This window comes from Bombina bombina, chromosome 6, assembly GCF_027579735.1.
Source record: "Bombina bombina isolate aBomBom1 chromosome 6, aBomBom1.pri, whole genome shotgun sequence".
Classification (NCBI taxonomy): Eukaryota; Metazoa; Chordata; class Amphibia; order Anura; family Bombinatoridae; genus Bombina; species Bombina bombina.
The window spans coordinates 328356764-328382312 of NC_069504.1; the positions used below are offsets into that span (position 1 = coordinate 328356764).

At 40.8% G+C, this 25549-nt stretch overlaps 1 protein-coding gene across 1 annotated transcript in view; it reads right to left on the minus strand.

The window, feature by feature from the left end:
* The window catches only part of CFAP54 (cilia and flagella associated protein 54), a 901430-nt gene that overhangs the window by 215088 nt on the left and 660793 nt on the right, over positions 1–25549 (minus strand). Inside the window, exons 54-56 of the mRNA XM_053719246.1 lie at positions 21917–21955; positions 8434–8463; positions 380–549 (exon numbers count right to left, since the gene is read on the minus strand). Coding sequence (XP_053575221.1) covers positions 380–549; positions 8434–8463; positions 21917–21955 — 239 coding nt within the window. The remainder of the gene's footprint in view (positions 1–379; positions 550–8433; positions 8464–21916; positions 21956–25549) is intronic.

Below are 25549 nucleotides of genomic sequence, written 5' to 3' on the forward strand. Positions count from 1 at the left end.
TATAGTCTATGTTTTTGTATCTTATCACAAACCCCTATTGTATATCCCATCTCTGTACCCAGTGCTATGGAATTTTGCGGCGCTATACAAATAAATAATTATAATAATAATATTATTTTAAAACTATTTTCTCGCTGACATCATCAGATAGGTTCCCATCCACATAAAAATGTATTGCTTGCGTTATATATTACATATATTATATAACAAATGACTGGTGAAACCATGCAAAATAAAGCAATCTAATGCTTACTATAGTACACAGTATAAATGCAAAAATGCACTGTTTATTATCTATATGACAACTATTTTGTCCTGACTTCAATCTACTAACTTGTTCAATGCACTATGAGAGGTAAAAAAAGACTCCTTTATTTACCTTAAAGCAGACTGATATTTCTGCTGCGCTATCTCACAGAGATAAAGTTTTGCTTCAATTTCCATTTCCAATTCCACAGCTGGATACTGTAATAGATGGGCATTGTTTCTACTTTGTATAGCTTGAATAAGGAAGTCCAGTCTTTCTTCAGCCTCATTTAGCAGAATACCCTATGTTGAAATTAAAGATTTAGCAGCATTGTTGTGGGTGGGTGTGTATAATTACCTAAGCACACATGTATTTAAAAAATAGAGAAACGTCTAGAACTGGAGTTTGATCATTATAAAATTGGGTTAGATAAAGGGACACTCGGGTCAAATTAAACTTTCATGATTCAGATAGATCAGCAATTTTAAACCACTTTCCAATTTACTTCCATTAACAAAAACAACATTTATGCTTACCTGATAAATTTATTTATTTCCGGATTTGGAGAGTCCACAGCGTCCTCAATTACTGTTCGGAATATCACTCCTAGCCAGCAGGAGGAGGCAAAGAGCACCACAGCAAAGCTGTTAAGTATCCCTCCCCTTCCCACAATCCCCAGTCATTCGACCAAAGGAAAATGGAGAAAAGGAGAAACACAAGGTTTAGAGGTGCCTGAGGTTTAGTAAAAAAACCTGTCTTTAAAATAAAGGGCGGGGCCGTGGACTCACCATATCCGGAAAGAAAGAAATATATCAGGTAAGTATACATTTTGTTTTCTTTCCTAAGATACGGTGAGTCCACGGCATACTGTTGGGAACCAATACCCAAGCTAAAGGGCACGGAGGACAAGGGAGGGATAAGACAGTAAGACCTAAACAGAAGGCACCACTGCTTGAAGAACCTTTCTCCAAAAGAAGCCTCAGCCGAGGCAAAAGTATCAAACGTATAAAATTTGGAAAAAGTATGTAAAGAGGACCAAGTTGCAGCCATGCAAATCTGCTCAACAGAAGCTTCATTTTTGAAAGCCCAAGAAGAAGAAACATCCCTGGTGAAATGAGCTGTGATTCTCTCAGAAGGCTGCTGTCCAGCAGTCTCATATGCCAAACAAATAATACTTCTCAACCAGAGAGAAAGAGAAGTAGCAGTAGCTTTCTGACCTTTACGTTTCCCAGAAAAACAAACAATGCAGAAAACTGACGAAAATCCTTAGTCGCCTGTAAATAAAATTTAAGAGCACGTACAACATCCAGGTTGTGTAACAGACATTCCTTATGAGAAGAAGGATTAGGACACATAGAAGGAAAAACAATCTCTTAATTAATATTTCTATCCGAAACAACCTTCGGAAGAAAACCAAACATTGTACGAAGAACTGCCTTATCTGCATGAAATATGAGATAAGGTGAATCGCACTGCAAAGCTGACAGTTCAGAAATTCTCCAAGCAGAAGAGATAGCGGTAAGAAACAAAACCTTTCAAGATAACAACTTAATATCTATGGAATGCATTGGTTCAAATGGAGCCTGTTTCAAAACTTTAAGAACAAAGTTAAGGCTCCACGGTGGAGCAATGGATTTAAGGATCTAAGATCTAATTCTGACCAAGGCCATATAAAATGATTGCACATCTGGCACGTCCGCCAGACGCTTGTGCAGCAAAATAGATAGAGCAGAAATCTGTCCCTTCAGAGTACTGACAGATAAACCTTTCTCCAGACCTTCCTGGAATCCTGACCCTACTCCAAGAGTATCCCTTGGATTCACACCAATAAAGATATTTACGCTATATCTTATGGTAAATCTTTCTGGTAACATGCTTACGAGCCAGAATCATGTTCTCAATTAAGCATTCAATCTCCAAGCAGTCAGTTTCAGAGATTTGGATGAAAAAAAGGACCCTGAAGTAGACGGTCCTTCCTCAGAGGAAGTCTCCACGGGGGTAGAGATGACATTTCCACTAGGTCTGCATACCAGATCCTGCGAGGCCATGCAGGTGCTATTAGAATCACAGATGCTCTCTCCTGCATAATATGAGCAATGACTCGTGGAAGGAGAGCAAATGGAGGAAATAGGTATGCCAACCTGAAACTTCAAGGAACTGCCAGAACATCTATCAGGAAAGCCTGATGATTCCTTGACCTTGAACCGTACTTTGGAAGCTTGGCGTTATGTCGAGACGCTATAAGATCCAATTCTGGTACCCCCCATTTGATGGTTAACCCGGGATGAAAGTCTGTCTGCTTAGGAAATTCGCTTCCCAGTTGTCCACTCCCGGAATGTGGATGGCAGATAGACAGCAATGGTGAGCTTCCGTCCATTGAATAATTTGAGCCACCTCCTTCATGGCTAAGGAACTCTGAGTTCCCCACTGGAAGTTGATGTAAGCCACTGAGGTTATGTTGTCTGACTGAAACCTGATAAATTGGGCAAAGGCCAGTTGAAGCCAAGCCATCAAGGCATCGAAGATCACTCTCAACTCCAAAATGTTTATGGAGAGAGCAGGAACTCTTAAGGAACTGAACTGTTCTATATTGAGTTTTATTGCGTCTCTACACTAGCCAGGACACCTGGGGGCTTAGCGCTATTGTCTTGCTACTAAAAAGGTTTTGGTTTCAGCGGTCACACTCCTGCTGATCCATTTACCTCTTTGCAAGTTTGGTGATTTGAAGCATTTGTTACAGCATATCTGCTTTTGTACCCTTACATTGTGGTGTTATCAAGGCTTATGTGACGCTTTTATATATTTTAAAATAAATTTGTATCCAAGTTTTGCCTAGTGTACTGTTTTCCCATCCGTATAAAGTGGGAGTGTGCATATCCTTTAGCTTAGTGGAAAGCTCCAACAAATGTGAGTAGTCATTTGTTACAAAACAACTACTTCCTCAAAGTGCCATTACAGATTCACACTATGTTGCAATTTTCTGTTTCCTTTTTTATGAGATCTCACTGAGGAATGCTAACAAGCTGAAAAACTCATCCAGAGGACACAGACATATCCTTGATTCAGAACTTTATTTGGTTTTCCTTTTATGATTTTTGTTATCACATTTATTTCACATTTTTTTCTTTGTGATATTCGGTATATTTATTGTAATTATGGAGAGAGCAGATTCCTTCCTAAGACAAAAGTCCTTGCGCTTTCAATGAGTCCCAGACTCCTCCCCAGCCCACCAGGCTGGCGTCCATGGTCACAATCACCCATGAGGGTCTCCGAAAGCATGTCCCCTGAGACAGATGTTCTTGAGACAGCCACCACGGAAGAGAGTCTCTTGTCGACTGATCTAGAACTATCTTCTGAGACAGATCTGCATAATCCCTGTGCCATTGACTGAGCATGCATAACTGCAGAGCACTCAGATGGAATTGGGCAAAGGGTACTATGTCCATGGAAGCCACCATCAGACCAATTACCTCCATACATTCGGCCACTGATGGCCGTTCAGTAGTCTGTAGAGATAGGCTAGAGGAAAAAATCTTTCAGGAATATCTTCATTGAAAGGGAATCTATAATTGTTCCTAGAAAGACCACCCTTGTGGCCGAAACAAGGAAACTCTTTCCAAAATTCACCTTCCATCCATGAGCGCGAAGAAAAGACAACAAGATCTATGTGTGAGATTTTGCAAGTTGAAAAGATGGCGCCTGAAACAGAATGTCATCCAGATAAGGCACCAATGCAATTCTCTGAGACCGAATCACTGCCAAAAGAGCCCCCAGGACCTTTGAGAAAATTCTGGGAGCTGTGGAAAGGCAAAAAGGAAGAGACACAAACTGAAAGTGTCTGTCCAGAAAGGCAAACCTTAGAAATTTGTGATGATCCCTGTGAATGGGAACATGGAGGTATGCATCTTTCAGGTCTATGGTCGTCATGAACTGACCCTTTTGCACTAAAGGAAGAATGGAACGCATAGTCTTCATTTTGAAGGACGGCACTCTGAGAACTTGTTGAGACACTTTAGATGTAAAATAGGCCTGAAAGTTCCCTCCTTTTTGGGAATAATGAACAAATTGGAATAGAACCCTAGACCCTGTTCTTGTACCGGAACTGGAACTATCACTCTCATAAGGGAAAGGTCCTGTACACATTTCAAGAATGCCTATCTTTTTATTTGGTCTGCAGATAATCTTGAGAGGTGGAACCTGCCTCTGGGAGGAACGGTCTTGAATTCTAATTTGAAACCCTGGGATACTATGTCCACGGCCCACGGATCTGGAGCATCGCATATCCATTCTTGAGAAAACTGAGCGAGTCTGCCCCCCACTTGATCCTGTCCGGATCAGGGGCAAACCCTTCTTGCTGACAGAATCAGCTGCGGGCTTCTTGGATTGCTTCCCCTTGTTCCAAGACTGACTGGGTTTCCAAAAAGACTTGGACTGTACCTGCTTGGTAGAAGAGGAGTAAGACTTACCTCTGAAGTTACGAAAGGAACAAAAATTACTCTGACGTCCTTTCGGCCTATTCTTCTTATCTTATGGCAGAAAAGATCCTTTACACCCTGTGATATCGGAAATCATTTCTGCCAAACCGGCCCAAACAAGGTCTTACCCTTGTAAGGAATCGCCAAAGGTTTAGACTTAGAGGAAACATCTGCTGACCAAGACTTCAGCCATAACGCTCTGCGCGCCAAGATTGCAAAACCACATATTTTGGCTCCCAACTTGATGACCTGCAAAGAGGCATCAGTAATAAAGGAATTGGCTAACTTAAGAGCCTTGATCCTATCTTGTATCTCCTCCAAAGGAGTCTCTACTTGAAAAGACTCAGACAAAGAGTCAAACCAATAGGCTGCCGTACTTATCACATTAGCAATTCACACCGCCGGTTTCCATTGGAGACCCTGGTGAATATAAATCTTTTTCAAGTAAGCCTCCAGCTTCTTGTCCATAGGGTCCTTGAAAGAGCAACTATCCTCAACGGGAATAGTAGTTCTCTTAGCCAGGGTAGAAATTGCCCCTTCCACCTTGGGTACCATCTGCCATGACTCCTTAATGGAGTCAGCCACCAGGAACATCTTTCTAAAAACCGGAGATGATCTCTGCAGCACGGTCTGGCACAGGAAACACCTCCACAGAGAAGGGAACATCAAAATATCTATTTAATTTGCTAGATTTCTTAGGGTTGACAGCGACAGGGGTATCACAGTCGTCCAAGGTAGCCAAAACCTCCTTTAACAAAACACAAAGGTGTCCAAGCTTAAATCTGAAGGAAACAACTTCAGCATCAGAAGAAGGAATTATACTATCCGAATCTGAGATCTCACCCTCAGAGGCTACGGAAGTATCTTCCCATTCAGACTTATGAGAAAGAGCAACTTGGTTAGCCTGGACTGGATCAGAAAACGTACTATCTTACTCTCTAATTTTCCTCTTACGTCTTCCCTGAAGCATGGGAATGGTAGCTAACGCCTCAGATACTGCAGAGGATACCTGGGCAGCAATTTCTGCATGCAAATATACTCCTCCAGAAGATTGTGAGGAACCGCAGGGCACTGAATGTTTTAAGGCTTGGGACGTTTGAGGAGAAAGCTGCGGAATTGCCTGAGCAGCATCAACCTGAGAGAGTGGTGGCTCAGCAACAAAAAGTCTATCTTTGTACATTAATGTTCTCTCAATACAGTCAGAACCAAAGGGCAAAGTAGGTTCAACTTGGTTATCTAGACAAAGCTTGCATTCAGCAGGAGGCACATACTCTTGGATCATCTTTCAATTAAAAATAAAACACAATCAACAACCAAAAAAAAAAAAAAAAATGTTTCTTTTAACACTGTCCCGTAAAGAGCATTCATTCCCAATAGTAAAAACGACTGCTAAACAGGGCTTAATATAACCTCTTAAATTTTCTCCAAAATGTGAGAGCTAAAATAACCCCTTAAGGACCAGCGACGTACCCTGTATGTCACTGGCCTTTTTTTGGGACTTGATTGTTTTATAGCGCGGTCTTGCCACCAGCGTTGAGACTGCTCTATTCCACAAAGCCTGCTGGAGGGAGGGCATTAATAGCGTGTTCTTTATAGACTTGTGCTATTATGTCCTGAAAAAACACTTAACGACCAGTGATATACAGGGTACATTGTGGTCATTAAGGGGTTAATGCACAAACCTCTAATGTAATTGAGGCTTAAGAAACTTTTAAAACAGGCAACTCTACACCTCAGCAATATCACTGAGGTGCCTACCTGCCCCCTCTGCACTCCGGACTCGTATCTGCTTGAAAAACCAGAGCCTGCAGTGTATTTCTAACAGCTCTATTACTGTCTGTTTAGGCTTGTTGCAACACAACCACTTCCGCTATCAGCTACAGAGCTATAATGAAAAGCACGCGCATAGGGAAAACTTACCTCTCAGAGAAGGATCCGCCTCCCTCTGGTATTACAGAGGCAGTCCCGGCAGCCATAATTAAACACTTTCATCGTAATACCACTTTGTGACATATCTCAGGAGTTAGCATTCTAAACTGAGACATGTCCAGACCCATCCGTTCTAACACTGGATTCAAGTGAAACACTCTCTAAGCCCAAGTGACTGCTCCTTGACCAATGAATCCTGTTAGGTAATACAGGAATCCCAAATAAAGTGCAACTACCTGCTTTAGTGCCAGTATTCTGTGTCTCTCATCAAAAAAACAAAAATTACACTTACCTGCACCTCTGGCTGTCCGGCAGGAGGACAGCTCACCCGGTATGAGAGGAAGCCACTCCTCACAGAGACCTGTGAAAACAAGAAAGGACAGAGTAAACCTACTCTGGCTTTCTATGTAAGGGCAGAAACCTGTTAGAAAAACGCAGTGAGGCCCACACCACAAGTTCCTAACTGCTTGAAAGTTACCACAGCCCTACTGAAGAGACTAACGTGGAGTACAGCTATAGCCGGTCTTGACAGAAAAGATCAGAGCAAACCTACTCTGGCTTTCAAAATAATAAACGCTTGATTGAAGAAAAATCTTTTACAGACACCAAACTTCAGCTCCTCCTTGCACTGAAGGCAAAGAGAATGACAAGGGATTGTGGGAAGGGGAGGGATACTTAACAGCTTTGCTGTGGTGCTCTTTGCCTCCTCCTGCTGGCCAGGAGTGATATTCCCAACAGTAATTGAGGATACCACAAACTCACCATATCTTAGGAAAGAAATGTACGCAGTTTTTTTATATTTACACATTTTGAGTCACCAGCTCCTACTGAGCATGTGCAAGAATTCACAGAATATACGTATATATGCATTTGTAATTGGCATATGGCTTTCACATGGTACAGTGGGAGTGGAAAAATGTGTCATAAAATAATCTACTACTCATTTGAAGTTGAGACTAAGGGGCCAATTTAACATGCTGCGAAAGCAGCTGTTTCCGCATGAGCCTTCAGGCTTGCTGGAAACATAAGTTAAGAAGCAGCGGTCATAAGATGGCTGCTCCTTAACTTATCTGGCACCTCTGAGGTGGCTGACAGCAATTATCCTGATCGGATATGATTGGGATGATTGACACCCCCTGCTGCGAATATGCATGTGAATGTTTCACTAGAAATGCTTGTGCAATGTTAAATGCCGAGAGCGTATGCTGTCAGCATTTAGCGATGTCGGGTGGACATGAGCGGATCACGTCCACCTGACATTTAATAAATCTACCCCTAAGAACTATTGTATTGTCTTTTTATCATGTATCTGTTGATTATGCTAGTCTATTGAATTTACTGGTCCTTTAACATTACATTAACATTGAGGGTTAAATCACAATCTTTTAGAAAAATGTATCACTTGTTTTTCTACAGTAAAACACAATTAGGAGTCAATTTATTAATGTGCGAGCGGATATGATACAATGTAGCGTATCATATCCGCTGCACAACGATAAATTCTTGTGAACTGCTGATGCAATACCGCCCCCTGCAGATTCACGATCATATTTGATTGGGTTGGTTTCTGTCCGCCGCCTCAGAGCAGGCGGACAGGTTATGGAGCAGCGGTTTAGACCACTGCTTCATAACTTCTGTTTCCGGCGAGCCTGAAGGCTCACCAGAAACACGGGGCATCAAGCTCCATATGGAGCTTGATAAAGTGACCCCCTAATTTTGCTTAAAATAATGTCAAGTTATATAGATTGCAATTTGTGGTGTTATGTAACGTTGTCATCCTACCTTTAGTTCTGCAAATGTAAGGTGTTCTTTCTTAGAAAGTAATACAAGGTTATCAGCTGAATTATTGCTGGGTTCAACATTCCCTGATAATATGAAAGTAAACATTATATTAGACATAGAAAAAAGGTACAGAAAATATGCAGCTATAACACAATACACTGCTTAGAAGACAAATTATTAAATGGGAAATGGGGAGAGTGTTAAGGAAGGTTTTGATTTTCTATAATGTGAGAAAGGGTTTGTGTAAGCGGAGTATACCCAGAGAAAAATAAAGTAACCATGGGAAAACTTATAGGAGCCCATTGTTGTTAACTTTTTAAAATCGTTATTTTCTTTATTGTTTTTCTAAAGAATGTGAAACAGGTTTAACAGACAATAAACAAAAATATTGAAAAAAAAATTTCTGTCTGGAATACAAGCAAACAGGGCTGGACTGGGACCAAAAATAGACCCGGGCATTTTAAGGCAAAGCAGCCCACTCCCCCCCCTATTTCTTATTTAACCGTATACCGAATATGACAAGTATAATATATATTTTGTGAAAAGATATGAAAAAAAATAAAATATAAAAAAACAATATAAATTGCAAGTTTTTAATGAAAAACACATAAAGTGCTCATTTGTAAACATAAGACATATTCAATAAACTAACCATTTAGTACAGATAACTCTCAGTATTCAAGCTCAGAGACCTGGCGGTGGTGTGTGTTGTGTCTGTATAGATTTAATAAGTGTTATAGAAGTCCCTGCTGACTCTGAGACTGTGTGGGGTTTGAAAACCGGTTCACAGGGCCTCACAGCATATGTGCGTATGCTGCTACAGACCAGTAATAACTTACTAGAAGCATTTTTGCTAATGGAATTATATTGCAAAAATACTGCTATTTAAAATTTAAATACACCCATGCATATATCAATTGTGACCTTTCTATCCCTTAAAGGCAACCTTAGATAAAGCATATCAAACTCTATATATAAAATATTTATAGGATAAGAGAGTTGCTATAACCAAATGTGAATACAATTGGAATATTTGTGAATAGTTATATCATAGATATATCAATTATAATCACTATCAGATATGTCAGGGACCTGAAAAGCTGACTTAAAATAAAAAAAACATGAATTTGAAGTTAAATACAAATCTTTAGAATGAAAAAGTGATATAGTAAAAAATAATAGTTAATAGTTTAAAATAAGTAGGGGCTAAGGTTTAAGGTTATGGCTAGGGTTGGAATTAGGTTAAGAACCAGGGTTAGGATTAGGATTAGTTTATGGGGTTAGGTTTAAGGTTATGGCTAGGTTTGGAATTAGGGTAGGAACCAGGGTTAGGATTAGTGTATGGAGTTAGGGTTAGGTTTAAGGTTATGGCTAGGGTTGGAATTAGGTTAAGAACCAGGGTTAGGATTAGGATTAGTGTATTGGAATTAGGGTAGGAACCAGGGTTAGGATTAGTGTATTGGAATTAGGGTAGGAACCAGGGTTAGGATTAGTGTATGGGGTTAGGGTTAGGTTTAAGGTTATGGCTAGGGTTGGAATTAGGTTAAGAACCAGGGTTAGAATTAGGATTAGTGTATGTAGTTAGGTTTAAGGTTATGGCTAGGTTTGGAATTAGGGTAGGAACCAGTGTTAGGATTAGTGTATGGGGTTAGGGTTAGGTGTATGGCTAGGGTTGGAATCAGGGTAAGAACCAGGGTTAGGATTAGTGTATGGGGTTAGGGTTATGGCTAGGTTTGGGATTAGGGTAAGCACCAGGGGATTAGTGTATGGGGTTAGGTTTAGGGTTATGGTTAGAATTAGGGTAAGAACCAGGGTTAGGATTAGTGTATGAGGCTAGGCTTAAGTTTAGGGTTATGGCTAGTGTTGGAATTAGGTTTAGGGTTAAAGCTAGGAATGGAATTAGTGCTGTTTGATGCCATTGCCAATGGGAAAAGGTGCCATGAAGGTAGTTAAAGGGCCCAATATGCACTGGTTACATTGTGACTGTGCTATTCATTAACACATACCCACAAAAAAAATACAGCGTAGTCAAGTAATGTTAAACCCCAAATGTCAATATAAACAGTAAAAGAAAAAAGAAAACATACAAATAAAACCATTAAATAACATTTCCACTGAACTTTCATTTTGTAATTTGCCTACCTCAAATTCACATTTCAAGAATTAATGAGCCTCTGAAAATTGTGGTTTCCCACCCCCAGTAAAGCTTGAGTGTGCAGGCTGCCTCTATTCCCTCCTGCACGCGGCTACACAGGGAGGAAGTGATGAGGGAGCGGGAGGTCACATGTTCTCCCTTTTAATTTCCGGCTCCCAGCCAGCAGGCCAGCACAGATCTCGGAGGCCCCTGCTGCTCCTCCCACCCGACCCTTGGCCGCACGCATCATTAGCAGCATGGCATCATGGCATGTCTTTTGCATACAGCGGCCGTGAGACAAAATTGCAAGTAAGCAGATGCTCTCAGTCTCACGGCCACTGTATGTAAGTCTGTCTCTGCAGACTGTGTCCGCTGCTCACTCACGGGCCCTCCTCTCACCCTTGGCCGCCAGCGCCTGTGTTCTAAAGTTATGCCTCTACCCGTAGGAATGTGTATACCTCGTCACTTTGTCAGCTGGTGGAGGTTTGTGGCGCTCACTGCGCATGCGCTAGAGGCCCAAACTCCTTACAACAGCTGATGAGGAATTATGTGGCACGCGCACGTTACTGGTTACAAAATCCCAATGAACAAGCGTTGTGTCATTGGATTTTGTAACCAGAAACGGTACTGACATTGTATTGACTAACATTGTGAGATGCGGTAGGAAATATATTGAATACGTCTGCTACGTACTATATCTCTGGTGCTTTTCTATTCTATGATCCTTGTTCATAAACTGTCATAATTTGAAAAAAAGTGCACAGCACGATGTAAAAAAAAAAAAAAATCTCACAGGATGTGCAAATAAATAACGCAGTTTCTGAATTCCTCTAACCTAAGGAGCTGCGCTGGGCTCTTGATCCCTTGCTATATTTCTTCTGCTCCTCGTGTCACTAGTACATGGTGTGTGTATTTACTAGTAATATTCTGCGACCCTTTCTGGTTACAAAATCCAATGAACAAACACGTTCATTGGGATTTTGTAACCAGTAACGTGCGCGTGCCACATCATTCTTTGTATCTTCGCATCAGCTGTTGTAAGGAGTTTGGGCCTCTACCGCATGCGCAGTGAGCGCCACAAACCTCCACCAGTTGATTAAACGTCACCGGAAGTGACGTGGTATACAAATGCCTATGGTAGAGGGATTACTTTAAGACACCTGCATCAGTAGTACTGTAGCAGCATGTCTCTTGGATACAGCGGCTGCCCGCGAGACAAAATTGCAAGTAAGCAGATGCTCTCAGTCTCACGGCCGCTGTATGTAAGCCTGGAGTCAGTGGAGTGTCTGTGTCCCCTGGTCATTCACGGCCGTGCCGTCTTTATAAGGCGGTACGGCCGTTTTACACTGCCACTGCTAAAATAATATGGTGATTGGATTTATTTGGAAGATATAAAAAACAAATTGGGGCACGCAGTATGCGTGGTAATAGTGGGAGGGGCTAAGATAACGGACGGCCCACCGGGTAAATGCCCGGTATGCCCTATGGTCAGTCTGGGCCTGCAAGCAAATGTGATCAATGCATACAAGACCTTTTCAAAGTGGTTATATCTTCAGGGTGTATACAAACTTTTTTTAAATGTGGTGTGGATGGTTGATGGTGGTAAAACCTTAAAAAGGAAGCTATTTAGATATTTCAGTGAGCAAGGTAAAAGGAAAACAAGTTTGAAGTATGGCCATACCACAGCTTTTGTAAAACTCGTATTTCAAATACGAGGTGCCAACACAGTAATATTATCAAAGGTCATGTTCACAATTTTATTAGATCAGCTTGTCAGCACAATTTTCCAGAAAGTAGTGAACACTAGTGATGTCGCGAATAGTTCGCCGGCGAATAGTTCCTGGCGAACATAGCATGTTCGCGTTCGCTGCGGCGGGCGAACATATATGATGTTCGATCCGCCCCCTATTCGTCATAATTGAATAATCTGACCCTCTACCTCACAGTCAGCAAACACATTACAGCCAATCAGCGGCAGACACTCCCTCCTAGACCCTCCCACCTCCTGGACAGCATCCATTTTAGATTCATTTGGAAGCTGCATTCTTAGTGAGAGGAGGGACAGTGTAGCTGCTGGTGATTTAATAGGGAAATTGATAGCTAGGCTAGTGTATTCCGTGTCCACTACAGTCCTGAAGGACTCATCTGATCTCTGCTGTAAGGACAGCACCCCAAAAAGCCCTTTTTAGGGCTAGAACATCAGTCTGCTTTTTTTTTTTTCCTGTGTAATCTAATTGCAGTTGCCTGCCTGCCAGCGTGTGTGTCAGGCTTACAGCGTATACTGTTCCCACTTGCCCAGTGCCACCACTCATATCTGGTGTAACAGTAGTGTAGATTTAAAAAAAACAACACTTTTTTGACTGTGAAATAATAGCAGACAGCTGCCAGTACCCAAGGTGGCCGCCAATAAGGCTGATGGGGAGGGTTAGAGAACTGTTTTGGGGGGGGGGATCAGGGAGGTTGGGGCTAAGGGGGGGATGCTACACCACAGCATATATAAATATGCTAAAAAAATTAAAAACCTTTTATTTTAGTACTGGCAAACTTTCTGCCAGTACTTAAGATGGCGGGGACAATTGTGGGGTGGGGGAGGGAAGGGAGCTGTTTGGGAGGGATCAGGGAGTCTGATGTGTCAGGTGGGAGGCTGATCTCTACACTAAAGCTAAAATTAACCCTGCAAGCTCCCTACAAACTACCTAATTAACCCCTTCACTGCTAGCCATAATACACGTGTGATGCGCAGCAGCATTTAGCGGCCTTCTAATTACCAGAAAGCAACGCCAAAGTCATATATGTCTGCTATTTCTGAACAAAGGGGATCCCAGAGAAGCATTTACAACCATTTATGCCATAATTGCATAAGTTGTTTGTAAATAATTTCTGTGAGAAACCTAAAGTTTGTGAAAAAGTGAACATTTTTTTTTTTATTTGATCGCATTTGGCTGTGAAATGGTGGCATGAAATATACCAAAATGGGCCTAGAGCAATACTTTGTGATGTCTTCTAAAAAAAAATATATACATGTCAAGGGATATTCAGCACTCATTTTGAAAAAAAGTGGTTTTGAAATAGCAAAGTGCTTCTTGTATTTATTTCCCTATAACTTGCAAAAAAAGCAAAGAACATGTTAACATTGGGTATTTCTAAACTCAGGACAAAATTTAGAAACTATTTAGCATGGTTGTTTTTTGGTGGTTGTAGATGTGTAACAGATTTTTCAGGGCCTGCCAGGGCACAGTGTCACACCAGTGCAACTCATATCTGGTGTAACAGTAGTGTACATTAAAAAAAATGATTGAATAGCAGTTAGTTGTCTGCAAGCGTGTGTGTCAGGCCTACAGCGTCTACTCTGCCAACTTCTGCCAGTGCACAGTGCCACTCATATTTTGTCACAGTAGCTTGCACGCATAGTACCACTAATGGAAAAAAAATGACAGGCAGAGGCAGGCCACCCCGCAGGGGCCGTCGTGGTCGTGGTGCTGTGATTCCCTTTGGCCCTAGAATAATGAATGCCCAGGGTTCAGAGGCCATGTACCCTGAACTCGAAAAGTTCTGAGGACATAGTTGACTGGCTAACACAGGACACCCAATCTTCTATAGCTTCCGCTCGGAACCTTGACGCACCATCCTCCTCCAGCTTAGCTTCAGGCACCACTCAAGTTAACACTCGCCCGCCTGCCGCCACCACCAACACTAGCACCACAGCCGCTTCACTTGATCTGTCAGAGGAGTTATTTACACATCAGTTGGAAGAAATGAGTGATGCGCAACCATTATTGCCAGAGGATGTAGATAACAGGTATATGTCTTAATCAGGCAGCATTACACACATGGACGTACGGTGTGATGATGATGATGTTGTACCCGCTGAGGGAGTTTGGTCTGTCACTGTGAAGCGGGCGTAACCCTTACACTACCTGATAGATACAACATCATACCTGATGTTTTAAAGCACGTTATTCCAAACAATTTAGGAATGTTAGGTGATTTATGCCCTTTATGGATTAAAACCAGACTCTGCATCAACTATGTAATTTTCCATGGGAGTTTTGCCATGGATCCCCCTCCGGCACGCCACAGTCCAGGTGTTAGTCCCCTTGAAACAACTTTCCCATCACTATTGTGGCCAGAAAGAGTCCCTGTGGGTTTTAAAATTCGCCTGCCCATTGAAGTCAATGGCGGTTCGCCGGTTTGTGAACTTTTGTGGAAGTTCGCGTTCGCCGCTCGCGAACCCAAAGTTTTATGTTCGCGACATCACTAGTGAACACCTTTAGGGCTAGATTACGAGTGGAGCGCAAAAGGTTTTTTTTTTGTGAGGGTTCGCACTCATTGGGCTAACTACTGGTATACTTTGCTTTAACGTAACATTAGAGCTCTGGCTAACTAGAACATAAATGTTGCACAAAACCCATAAAAACATTACAATGTTTAGTTACATTCATAATAACACTATCTAATAAACATTATTTAAAAAAAATATTGCACACAAACGTTATAAAGGTTCTTTAACATAGAGATACATACAGTGCATATACATGTCTAAAGATATATATGTATGTGTATATATATATATACATATATATACATATGTCTATACATATGTATATGTGTATTATGTATTTAAAGACATATATACACATATAAACACATACATACATATATACAAATATATAAACATATATAGAAGTGCATTGGAGCCCTTTGCAGTTAAGTAAATGAAAACATGTTACAGCAATATTAATTTTAAATAAACTGTTATACTGTGTATTTACTGTAAATATTTCACATTCCAGTGTTCTGCACATAGCAAAATAGGTTCGCATAGCAGAATATGTTATATGTATTTCTTAATATATATATATATATATATATATATATATATATATATATATATATATATAAAATATATATATACACACACACATATATATATATACACATCTGTATATATATAATTTTATATATACATATATACATATATACATATATATATATATATATATATATATATATATATATATATATATAGGTATAGATCACTGGTTTTCAAACCTGTCCTCAGGCCTCCACAACAGGCCACATTTTGAGGTTATCTGAACTGGGGCACAGGTGAAATAATCAGATTATTAGTAAACACAGTTATTTTACCTGCTTCCATTCAAGGTAATCCAGAAAACCTGGACTGTTGGGGAGGCCTGAGGACAGGTTTGAAAACCAGAGGTATAGATATATTTTGTACTAAAATACCATCAGATATAGGTAGAAATATGTATTTATGTGCAGAACATTGGAATGTGAAATATTCATATTTTCATGTCGGTCTAGTGCAAATGAGAATATGCTATCTGGTTTGAGCGAGAGTGGGGTGTTAGGTTTTTCCACTTTTTCTCAATTGACTTCTATGGGGGAATACGTGAACACATGCACGCAATATTCTAACTTTGGCTTACTTCTAGCGCAATTAACGCTCAATTGGAAGCATTCATTTGCGCTCCACTAGTAATCTGACCCGTAGTAGATACTGAAGAAAATGTTAACTGCTCAAAATTTGTGTTGGAATAAATTATAAAAATAACTTTTTGGATATAAAACAAATAAAAATGAACATATATATAAAATTAAAGAATTTATTTTAGATTGAGTATTGACAGTTCTGTATATAGTTTATTCAGAGTGTGAAGATGGCTAATGTATGATAAAAAATAAAAATCTTGTGGCCTAGTTAATTATATGTATGCTGTCTATCATTTAACTTTCTTGTGACACATACTAGAAAAGAAAAAAAAAAATTTTTTGCTGATGCTAAAGATAATAAAAAAAAAATAGATGGGAGATCATCTCAGAAATTTGTCAGGATTATTTAACAGAGTTGTTTGGATTGCATTGATTTATTTTTTTAATAAATCAGTTAATAAATGCATTCTGTCTTTACTTAATATTGGTATATATTAGTAGTGATGTAAAGTTTGTCCTTTTCTAGGATTGTACATTGTTTTCTCCTAAAATTGTAGATGGATTTGCACAATCAACATAGAAGAGATATTCTGTCAGATACACTGACAATATTTATTGGTGTGTGACCCCCAAATTATAATTATTGCTTACTGCCTTAAAAATACTAACGCCTAGATTTAGAGTTTTGGGTTAGAAGGGGTGCGTTAGCTACGCGTGTTTTTCCCCCCCCGCACCTTTTAAACAACGCTGGTATTTAGAGTTGTCTGAATGGCTGCGTTAGGCTCCAAAAAGGGAGCGTACAGGCATATTTACCGCCACTGCAACTCTCAATATCAGCATTGCTTACGGACGCGGCCATCTTAAAAAACGTGCTCGTGCACGATTCCCCCATAGGAAACAATGGGGCAGTTTGAGCTGAAAAAAAACCTAACACCTGCAAAAAAGCAGCGTTCAGCTCCTAACGCAGCCCCATTGTTTCCTATGGGCAAACACTTCCTAAGTCTGCACCTAACACCCTAACATGCACCCCGAGTCTAAACACCCCTAACCTTACACTTATTAATCCCTAATCTGCCGCCCCCGCTATCGCTGACCCCTGCATATTATTATTATCCCCTAATCTGCCGCTCCGTACACCGCCGCCACCTACATTATACCTATGTACCCCTAATCTGCTGCCCCTAACACCGCTGACCCCTATATTATATTTATTAACCCCTAATCTGCCCCCCCCCAACGTCGCCGCTACCTTACCTACACTTATTAACCCCTAATCTGCCGACCGGACCTCACCGCTACTCAAATAAATGTATTAACCCCTAAAGCTAAGTCTAACCGTAACACCCCCCTAAGTTAAATATAATTTAAATCTTACAAAATAAAATAAATCTTATTAAATAAACTATTCCTATTTAAAGCTAAATACTTACCTGTAAAATAAACTCTAATATAGCTACAATATAACTAATAATTACATTGTAGCTATTTTAGGATTTATATTTATTTTACAGGCAACTTTGTATTTATTTTAACAAGGTACAATAGCTATTAAATAGTTATTTACTATTTAATAGCTACCTAGTTAAAATAATTACAAAATTACCTGTAAAATAAATCCTAACCTAAGTTACAATTAAACCTAACACTTCACTATCAATAAATTAATTAAATAAACTACCTACAATTATCTACAATTAAATCAACTAAACTAAATTACAAAAAAAACAAAACACTAAATTACAAAAAATAAAAAAAAAGATTACAAGAATTTTAAACTAATTACACCTACTCTAAGCCCCCTAAAAAAATAACAAAGCTCCCCAAAATAAAAAAATGCCCTACCCTAATCTAAAATAAAAAGTTTACAGCTCTTTTACCTTACCAGCCCTTAAAAGGGCCTTTTGCGGGGCATGCCCCAAAGAAAGCAGCTCTTTTGCCTGTAAAAAAAACATATAATACCCCCCCCAACATTACAACCCACAACCCACATACCCCTAATCTAACCCAAACCCCCCTTAAAAAACCTAACACTAAGCCCCTGAAGATCTTCCTACCTTGTCTTCACCACGCCGGGTATCACCGATCCGTCCAGAAGAGGCTCCAAAGTCTTCATCCTATCCGGCAAGAAGAGGTCCAGAAGAGGCTCCGAAGTCTTCATCCTATCCGGCAAGAAGAGGAGATCCGAACCGGCAAACATCTTCATCCAAGCGGCATCTTCTATCTTCATCCATCCGACGAGGAGCGGCTCCATCTTCAACACGTCCGGCGTGGAACATCCTCTTCTCCCGACGACTAATGAAGGTTCCTTTAAGGGACGTCATCCAAGATGGCGTCCCTCGAATTCCGATTGGCTGATAAGATTCTATCAGCCAAGCGGAATTAAGGTAGGAAAAATCTGATTGGCTGATTGAATCGGCCAATCAGATTCAAGTTCAATCCGATTGGCTGATCCAATCAGCCAATCAGATTGAGCTTGCATTCTATTGGCTGTTCCAATCAGCCAATAGAATGCAAGCTCAATCTGATTGGCTGATTGGATCAGCCAATCGGATTGAACTTGAATCTGATTGGCTGATTCAATCAGCCAATCAGATTTTTCCTACCTTAATTCCGATTGGCTGATAGAATCCTATCAGCCAATCGGAATTCGAGGGACGCCATCTTGGATGACGTCCCTTAAAGGAACCTTCATTCGTCGTCTAGTCGTCGGGAGAAGAGGATGTTCCGCGCCGGAGTTCTTGAAGATGCAGCCGCTCCTCGTTGGATGGATGAAAATAGAAGATGCCGCTTGGATGAAGATGTTTGCCGGTCCGGATCTCCTCTTCTTGCCAGATAGGATGAAGACTTCGGAGCCTCTTCTGGACGGATCGGTGATACCCGGTGAGGTGAAGACAAGGTAGGAAGATCTTCAGGGGCTTAGTGTTAGGTTTTTTTAAGGGGGGTTTGGGTTAGATTAGGGGTATGTAGGTGGTGGGTTGTAAAGTTGGGGGGGTATTGTATGTTTATTTACAAGCAAAAGAGCTGTTTTCTTTGGGGCAATTCTTGTAATCTTTTTTTATTTTTTGTAATTTAGTGTTTTGTTTTTTTTGTAATTTAGTGTTTGTTTTTTTGTAATTTAGTTTAGTTGATTTAATTGTAGGTAGTTTATTTAATTAATTTATTGATAGTGTAGTGTTAGGTTTAATTGTAACTTAGGTTAGGATTTATTTTACAGGTAATTTTTTAATTATTTTAACTAGGTAGCTATTAAATAGTTATTAACTATTTAATAGCTATTGTAACTAGTTAAAATAAATACAAAGTTGCCTGTAAAATAAATATAAATCCTAAAATAGCTACAATATAATTATTATTTTAATAGTATTGTAGCTATATTAGGGTTTATTTTACAGGTAAGTATTTAGCTTTAAATAGGAATAATTTATTTAATAAGATTTATTTTATTTCGTTAGATTTAAATTATATTTAACTTAGGGGGGTGTTAGTGTTAGGGACTTAGCTTTAGGGGTTAGTGTTAGACTTAGCTTTAGGGGTTAATACATTTATTAGAGTAGTGGCGAGGTCCGGTCGGCTGATTAGAGGTTAATACTTGAAGTTAGGGGTCGGCGATGTTAGGGAGGGCAGATTAGGGGTTAATACTATTTATTATAGGGTTTTTGAGGCGGGAGTGAGGCAGTTTAGGGGTTAATACATTTATTATAGTGGCGGCGAGGTCCGGTCGGCAGATTAGTGGTTAATAAGTGTAGGTAAGGTAGCGGCGAAGTTAGGGGGGGCAGATTAGGGGTTAATAAATATTATGTAGGTGTCGGCGATGTTAGGGGCAGCAGATTAGGGGTACATAGGGATAATGTAGGTTGCAGCGGTGTGCGGTTGACAGATTAGGGGTTAAAAAAATGTAATAGAGTGGCGGCGATGTGGGGGGACCTCGGTTTAGGGGTACATAGGTAGTTTATGGGTGTTAGTGTACTTTAGAGCACAGTAGTTAAGAGCTTTATGAACCGGCGTTAGTCCAGAAAGCTCTTAACTCCTGGCTTTTTTCTGCGGCTGGAGTTTTGTCGTTAGAGTTCTAACGCTCACTTCAGCCAAGACTCTAAATACCGGCATTAGGGAGATCCCATTGAAAAGATAGGATACGCAATTGACGTAAGGGGATCTGCGGTATGGAAAAGTCGCGGCTGGAAAGTGAGCGTTAGACCCTTACCTACAAGACTCTAAATACCAGTGGTAGGCCAAAACCAGCGTTAGGACCCCCTAACGCTGGTTTGGACGGCTAACTCAGAACTCTAAATCTAGGCGTAAATTTCTTTAAAAAAGGTTTCTAGACTAATCTACATAATTATATATTAAGTAGATGTTTACATTACAGTGAACACATTATAAATAAATAAAACAACAAAAGTAATATTGCCTATTTTGCAAATAAATGATTCAATATTTAGTGACAGTTATGCTGAACATATTGGAATAGAGGTTAGTATTGACTAAGAAATAAAATTAGATTTATTTTATTTTTGTGGATTACATTGAAATATTCTAGTACTAATAAATGTTGTCTTGATTTTTTGATATGTGGCTCCAATATACATTTTATTATTACATAACATGTTATAATTTATGTTTAATTTTACTGTAGCGTTGTTTGTATGCCGCACACATCTCTTGTACAAAATTTACAATCATGAATATTCTCCTGTACAAGATTTACCAACATAAATATTCATGAGCAAGATTGTGCCAACTCAGTTCTGTATTGCACCATTGTGTTTTGTTGTTTTTATTCTCAAATCATTGTTCTTTTCATCTTATTATAAAAAGTGTGGATTTATTTTTTTTTTTGGGGGGGGGATACATAAAATAATATTTTACAAAACTGTACTTTTTGAACTCAGAAGAATTATTGTAGTATACATAACCTGAAAAGTGCATGTTTTCTGATTTAACAATAAATGTCAGCTTTTGAAAATTATATGCCTGTCAACCGTAATATTTGTAAAACAAAACAAAAGAAACATTTGTTTGTTTTTTTACTCAAGAAGGGTTGAGTAAAATGTGTTTTCTCACTGTGGTTTGCTCTTATCAATATTAATCAACCCTTCATAATGTTATAAAATATCTGCACCTATATTAAAATCCTTTTATACTATAAATTAAATATAAACAACATAAAAATATAATTTATGCTTACCTGATAAATTCATTTCTCCTGTAGTGTAGTCAGTCCACGGGTCATCCATTACTTATGGGATTATAACTCCTCCCTAACAGGAAGTGCAAGAGGATCACCCAAGCAGAGATGCTATATAGCTCCTCCCCTCTACGTCATATCCAGTCATTCGACCGAAACCATACGAGAAAGGAGAAACTATAGGGTGCAGTGGTGACTGGAGTTTAATTAAAATTTAGACCTGCCGTAAAAACAGGGCGGGCCGTGGACTGACTACACTACAGGAGAAATTAATTTATCAGGTAAGCATAAATTATATTTTCTCCTGTTAAGTGTAGTCAGTCCACGGGTCATCCATTACTTATGGGATACCAATACCAAAGCTAAAAGTACACGGATGACGAGAGGGACAGGCAGGATCTTTACACGGAAGGAACCACTGCCTGTAGAACCTTTCTCCCAAAAACAGCCTCCGAAGAAGCAAAAGTGTCAAATTTATAAAATTTTGAAAAAGTGTGAAGTGAAGACCAAGTTGCAGCCTTGCAAATCTGTTCAACAGAGGCCTCATTCTTAAAGGCCCAAGTGGAAGCCACAGCTCTAGTAGAATGAGCTGTAATCCTTTCAGGAGGCTGCTGTCCAGCAGTCTCATAGGCTAAACGTATTATGCTACGAAGCCAAAAAGAGAGAGAGGTAGCCGAAGCTTTTTAACCTCTCCTCTGTCCAGAATAAACGACAAACAGGGAAGAAGTTTGTCGAAAATCTTTAGTTGCCTGCAAATAAAATTTCAGGGCACGGACGACGTCCAGATTGTGCAAAAGTCGTTCCTTCTTTGAAGAAGGGTTAGGGCACAATGATGGAACAACAATCTCTTGATTGATATTCTTGTTAGTGACTACCTTAGGTAAGAACCCAGGTTTAGTACGCAGAACTACCTTGTCTGAATGAAAAATCAGATAAGGAGAATCACAATGTAAGGCCGATAACTCAGAGACTCTTCGAGCCGAGGAAATAGCCATTAAAAACAGAACTTTCCAAGATAACAGCTTGATATCGATGGAATGAAGGGGTTCAAACGGAACACCTTGCAGAACGTTAAGAACTAAGTTTAAGCTCCACGGCAGAGCAACAGTCTTAAACACAGGCTTAATCCTAGCCAAAGCCTGACAAAAAGCCTGAACGTCTGGAACTTCTGCCAGACGTTTGTGTAAAAGGATAGACAGAGCTGAAATCTGTCCCTTTAACGAACTAGCAGATAAACCCTTTTCTAAACCCTCTTGTAGAAAAGACAATATCCTAGGAATCCTAACCTTACTCCATGAGTAACTCTTGGATTCGCACCAATATAAGTATTTACGCCATATTTTATGGTAAATTTTCCTGGTAACAGGTTTCCTAGCCTGTATTAAGGTATCAATCACTGACTCCGAGAATCCACGCTTTGATAGAATCAAGCGTTCAATCTCCATGCAGTCAGCCTCAGAGAAATTAGATTTGGATGTTTGAAAGGACCCTGAATCAGAAGGTCCTGTCTCAGAGGCAGAGACCATGGTGGACAGGACGACATGTCCACTAGATCTGCATACCAGGTCCTGCGTGGCCACGCAGGCGCTATTAGAATCACCGATGCTCTCTCCTGTTTGATCCTGGCAAACAGGAGAGAGCATCTATCAGCACCGCTCCCGGGTCCCTGGACCTGGATCCGTAACAAGGAAGCTTGGCGTTCTGGCGAGACGCCATGAGATCCAGATCTGGTTTGCCCCAATGATGAAGCAGTTGGGCAAACACCTCCGGATGAAGTTCCCACTCCCCCGGATGAAAGGTCTGGCGACTTAGAAAATCCGCCTCCCAGTTCTCCACGCCTGGGATGTGGATCGCTGACAGGTGGCAAGAGTGAGAGTCTGCCCAGCGAATTATCTTTGAGACTTCCATCATCGCTAGGGAACTCCTTGTTCCTCCTTGATGGTTGATGTAAGCCACAGTCGTGATGTTGTCCGACTGAAACCTGATGAACCTCAGAGTTGCTAACTGAGGCCAAGCTAGAAGAGCATTGAAAATTGCTCTTAATTCCAGAATGTTTATTGGAAGGAGTCTCTCCTCCTGAGTCCATGATCCCTGAGCCTTCAGGGAATTCCAGACTGCGCCCCAACCTAGAAGGCTGGCATCTGTTGTTACAATCGTCCAATCTGGCCTGCGGAAGGGCATCCCCTTGGACAGATGTGGCCGAGAAAGCCACCATAGAAGAGAATCTCTGGTCTCTTGATCCAGATTTAGCAGAGGGGACAAATCTGAGTAATCCCCATTCCACTGACTTAGCATGCACAATTGCAGCGGTCTGAGATACAGGCGCGCAAATGGTACTATGTCCATTGCCGCTACCATTAAGCCGATTACCTCCATGCACTGAGCCACTGACGGGTGTTGAATGGAATGAAGGACACGGCAAGCATTTAGAAGTTTTGATAACCTGTCCTCCGTCAGGTAAATTTTCATTTCTACAGAATCTATAAGAGTCCCTAGAAAGGGAACTCTTGTGAGTGGCAATAGAGAACTCTTTTCTACGTTCACCTTCCACCCATGCGACCTTAGAAATGCCAGAACTAGCTCTGTATGAGACTTGGCAGTTTGGAAACTTGACGCTTGTATCAGAATGTCGTCTAGGTACGGAGCTACCGCTATGCCTCGCGGTCTTAGTACCGCCAGAAGAGAGCCCAGAACCTTTGTAAAGATTCTTGGAGCCGTAGCTAACCCGAAGGGAAGAGCTACAAACTGGTAATGCCTGTTTAGGAAGGCAAATCTTAGATACCGGTAATGATCCTTGTGAATCGGTATGTGAAGGTAGGCATCCTTTAAATCCACTGTGGTCATGTACTGACCCTCTTGGATCATGGGTAAGATGGTTCGAATAGTTTCCATTTTGAACGATGGAACTCTTAGGAATTTGTTTAGGATCTTTAAGTCCAAGATTGGTCTGAAGGTTCCCTCTTTTTTGGGAACCACAAACAGATTTGAATAGAATCCTTGCCCGTGTTCCGACCGCGGAACTGGGTGGATCACTCCCAATAGTAAGAGGTCTTGTACACAGCGTAGAAACGCCTCTTTCTTTATCTGGTTTGCTGATAACCTTGAAAGATGAAATCTCCCTTGTGGAGGAGAAGCTTTGAAGTCCAGAAGATATCCCTGAGATATGATTTCCAATGCCCAGGGATCCTGGACATCTCTTGCCCAAGCCTGGGCAAAGAGAGAAAGTCTGCCCCCCACTATATCCGTTTCCGGATCGGGGGCCCTCACTTCATGCTGTCTTAGGGGCAGCAGCAGGTTTTCTGGCCTGCTTGCCCTTGTTCCAGGACTGGTTAGGTTTCCAGCCCTGTCTGTAGCGAGCAACAGTTCCTTCCTGTCTTGGAGCGGAGGAAGTTGATGCTGCTCCTGCCTTGAAATTACGAAAGGCGCGAAAATTAGACTGTTTAGCCTTTGGTTTGGCCCTGTCTTGAGGCAGGGCATGGCCCTTACCTCCAGTAATGTCAGCAATAATTTCTTTCAAGCAGGGCCCGAATAATGTCTGCCCTTTGAAAGGAATATTAAGCAATTTAGATTTAGAAGTCACATCAGCTGACCAGGATTTAAGCCACAGCGCTCTGCGCGCTTGAATGGCGAATCCGGAGTTCTTAGCCGTAAGTTTGGTTAAGTGTACTACGGCATCAGAAATAAATGAATTAGCTAGCTTAAGGGCTTTAAGCTTGTTCATAATCTCATCCAATGGAGCTGTGCTAAGGGTCTCTTCCAGAGACTCAAACCAGAATGCCGCCGCAGCAGTGACAGGCGCGATGCATGCAAGGGGTTGTAATATAAAACCTTGCTGAACAAACATTTTCTTAAGGTAACCCTCTAACTTTTTAGCCATTGGATCTGAAAAAGCACAGCTATCCTCCACGGGGATAGTGGTGCGCTTAGCCAGAGTAGAAACTGCTCCCTCCACCTTAGGGACCGTCTGCCATTGGTCCCGTGTGGTGGCGTCTATTGGAAACATTTTCCTAAATATAGGAGGGGGTGAAAAGGGCACATCCCACTCCTTGTTAACAATTTCTGTAAGCCTTTTAGGTATAGGAAAAACGTCAGTACACGCCGGTACCGCAAAATATTTATCCAGCCTACATACTTTCTCTGGAATTGCAACCGTGTTACAATCATTCAGAGCCGCTAATACCTCCCCTAGTAATACACAGAGGTTCTCAAGCTTAAATTTAAAATTTGAAATCTCTGAATCCAGTTTACTTGGATCAGATCCGTCACCCACAGAATGAAGCTCTCCGTCCTCATGTTCTGCAAATTGTGACGCAGTATCAGACATGGCTTTACTATTATCAGCG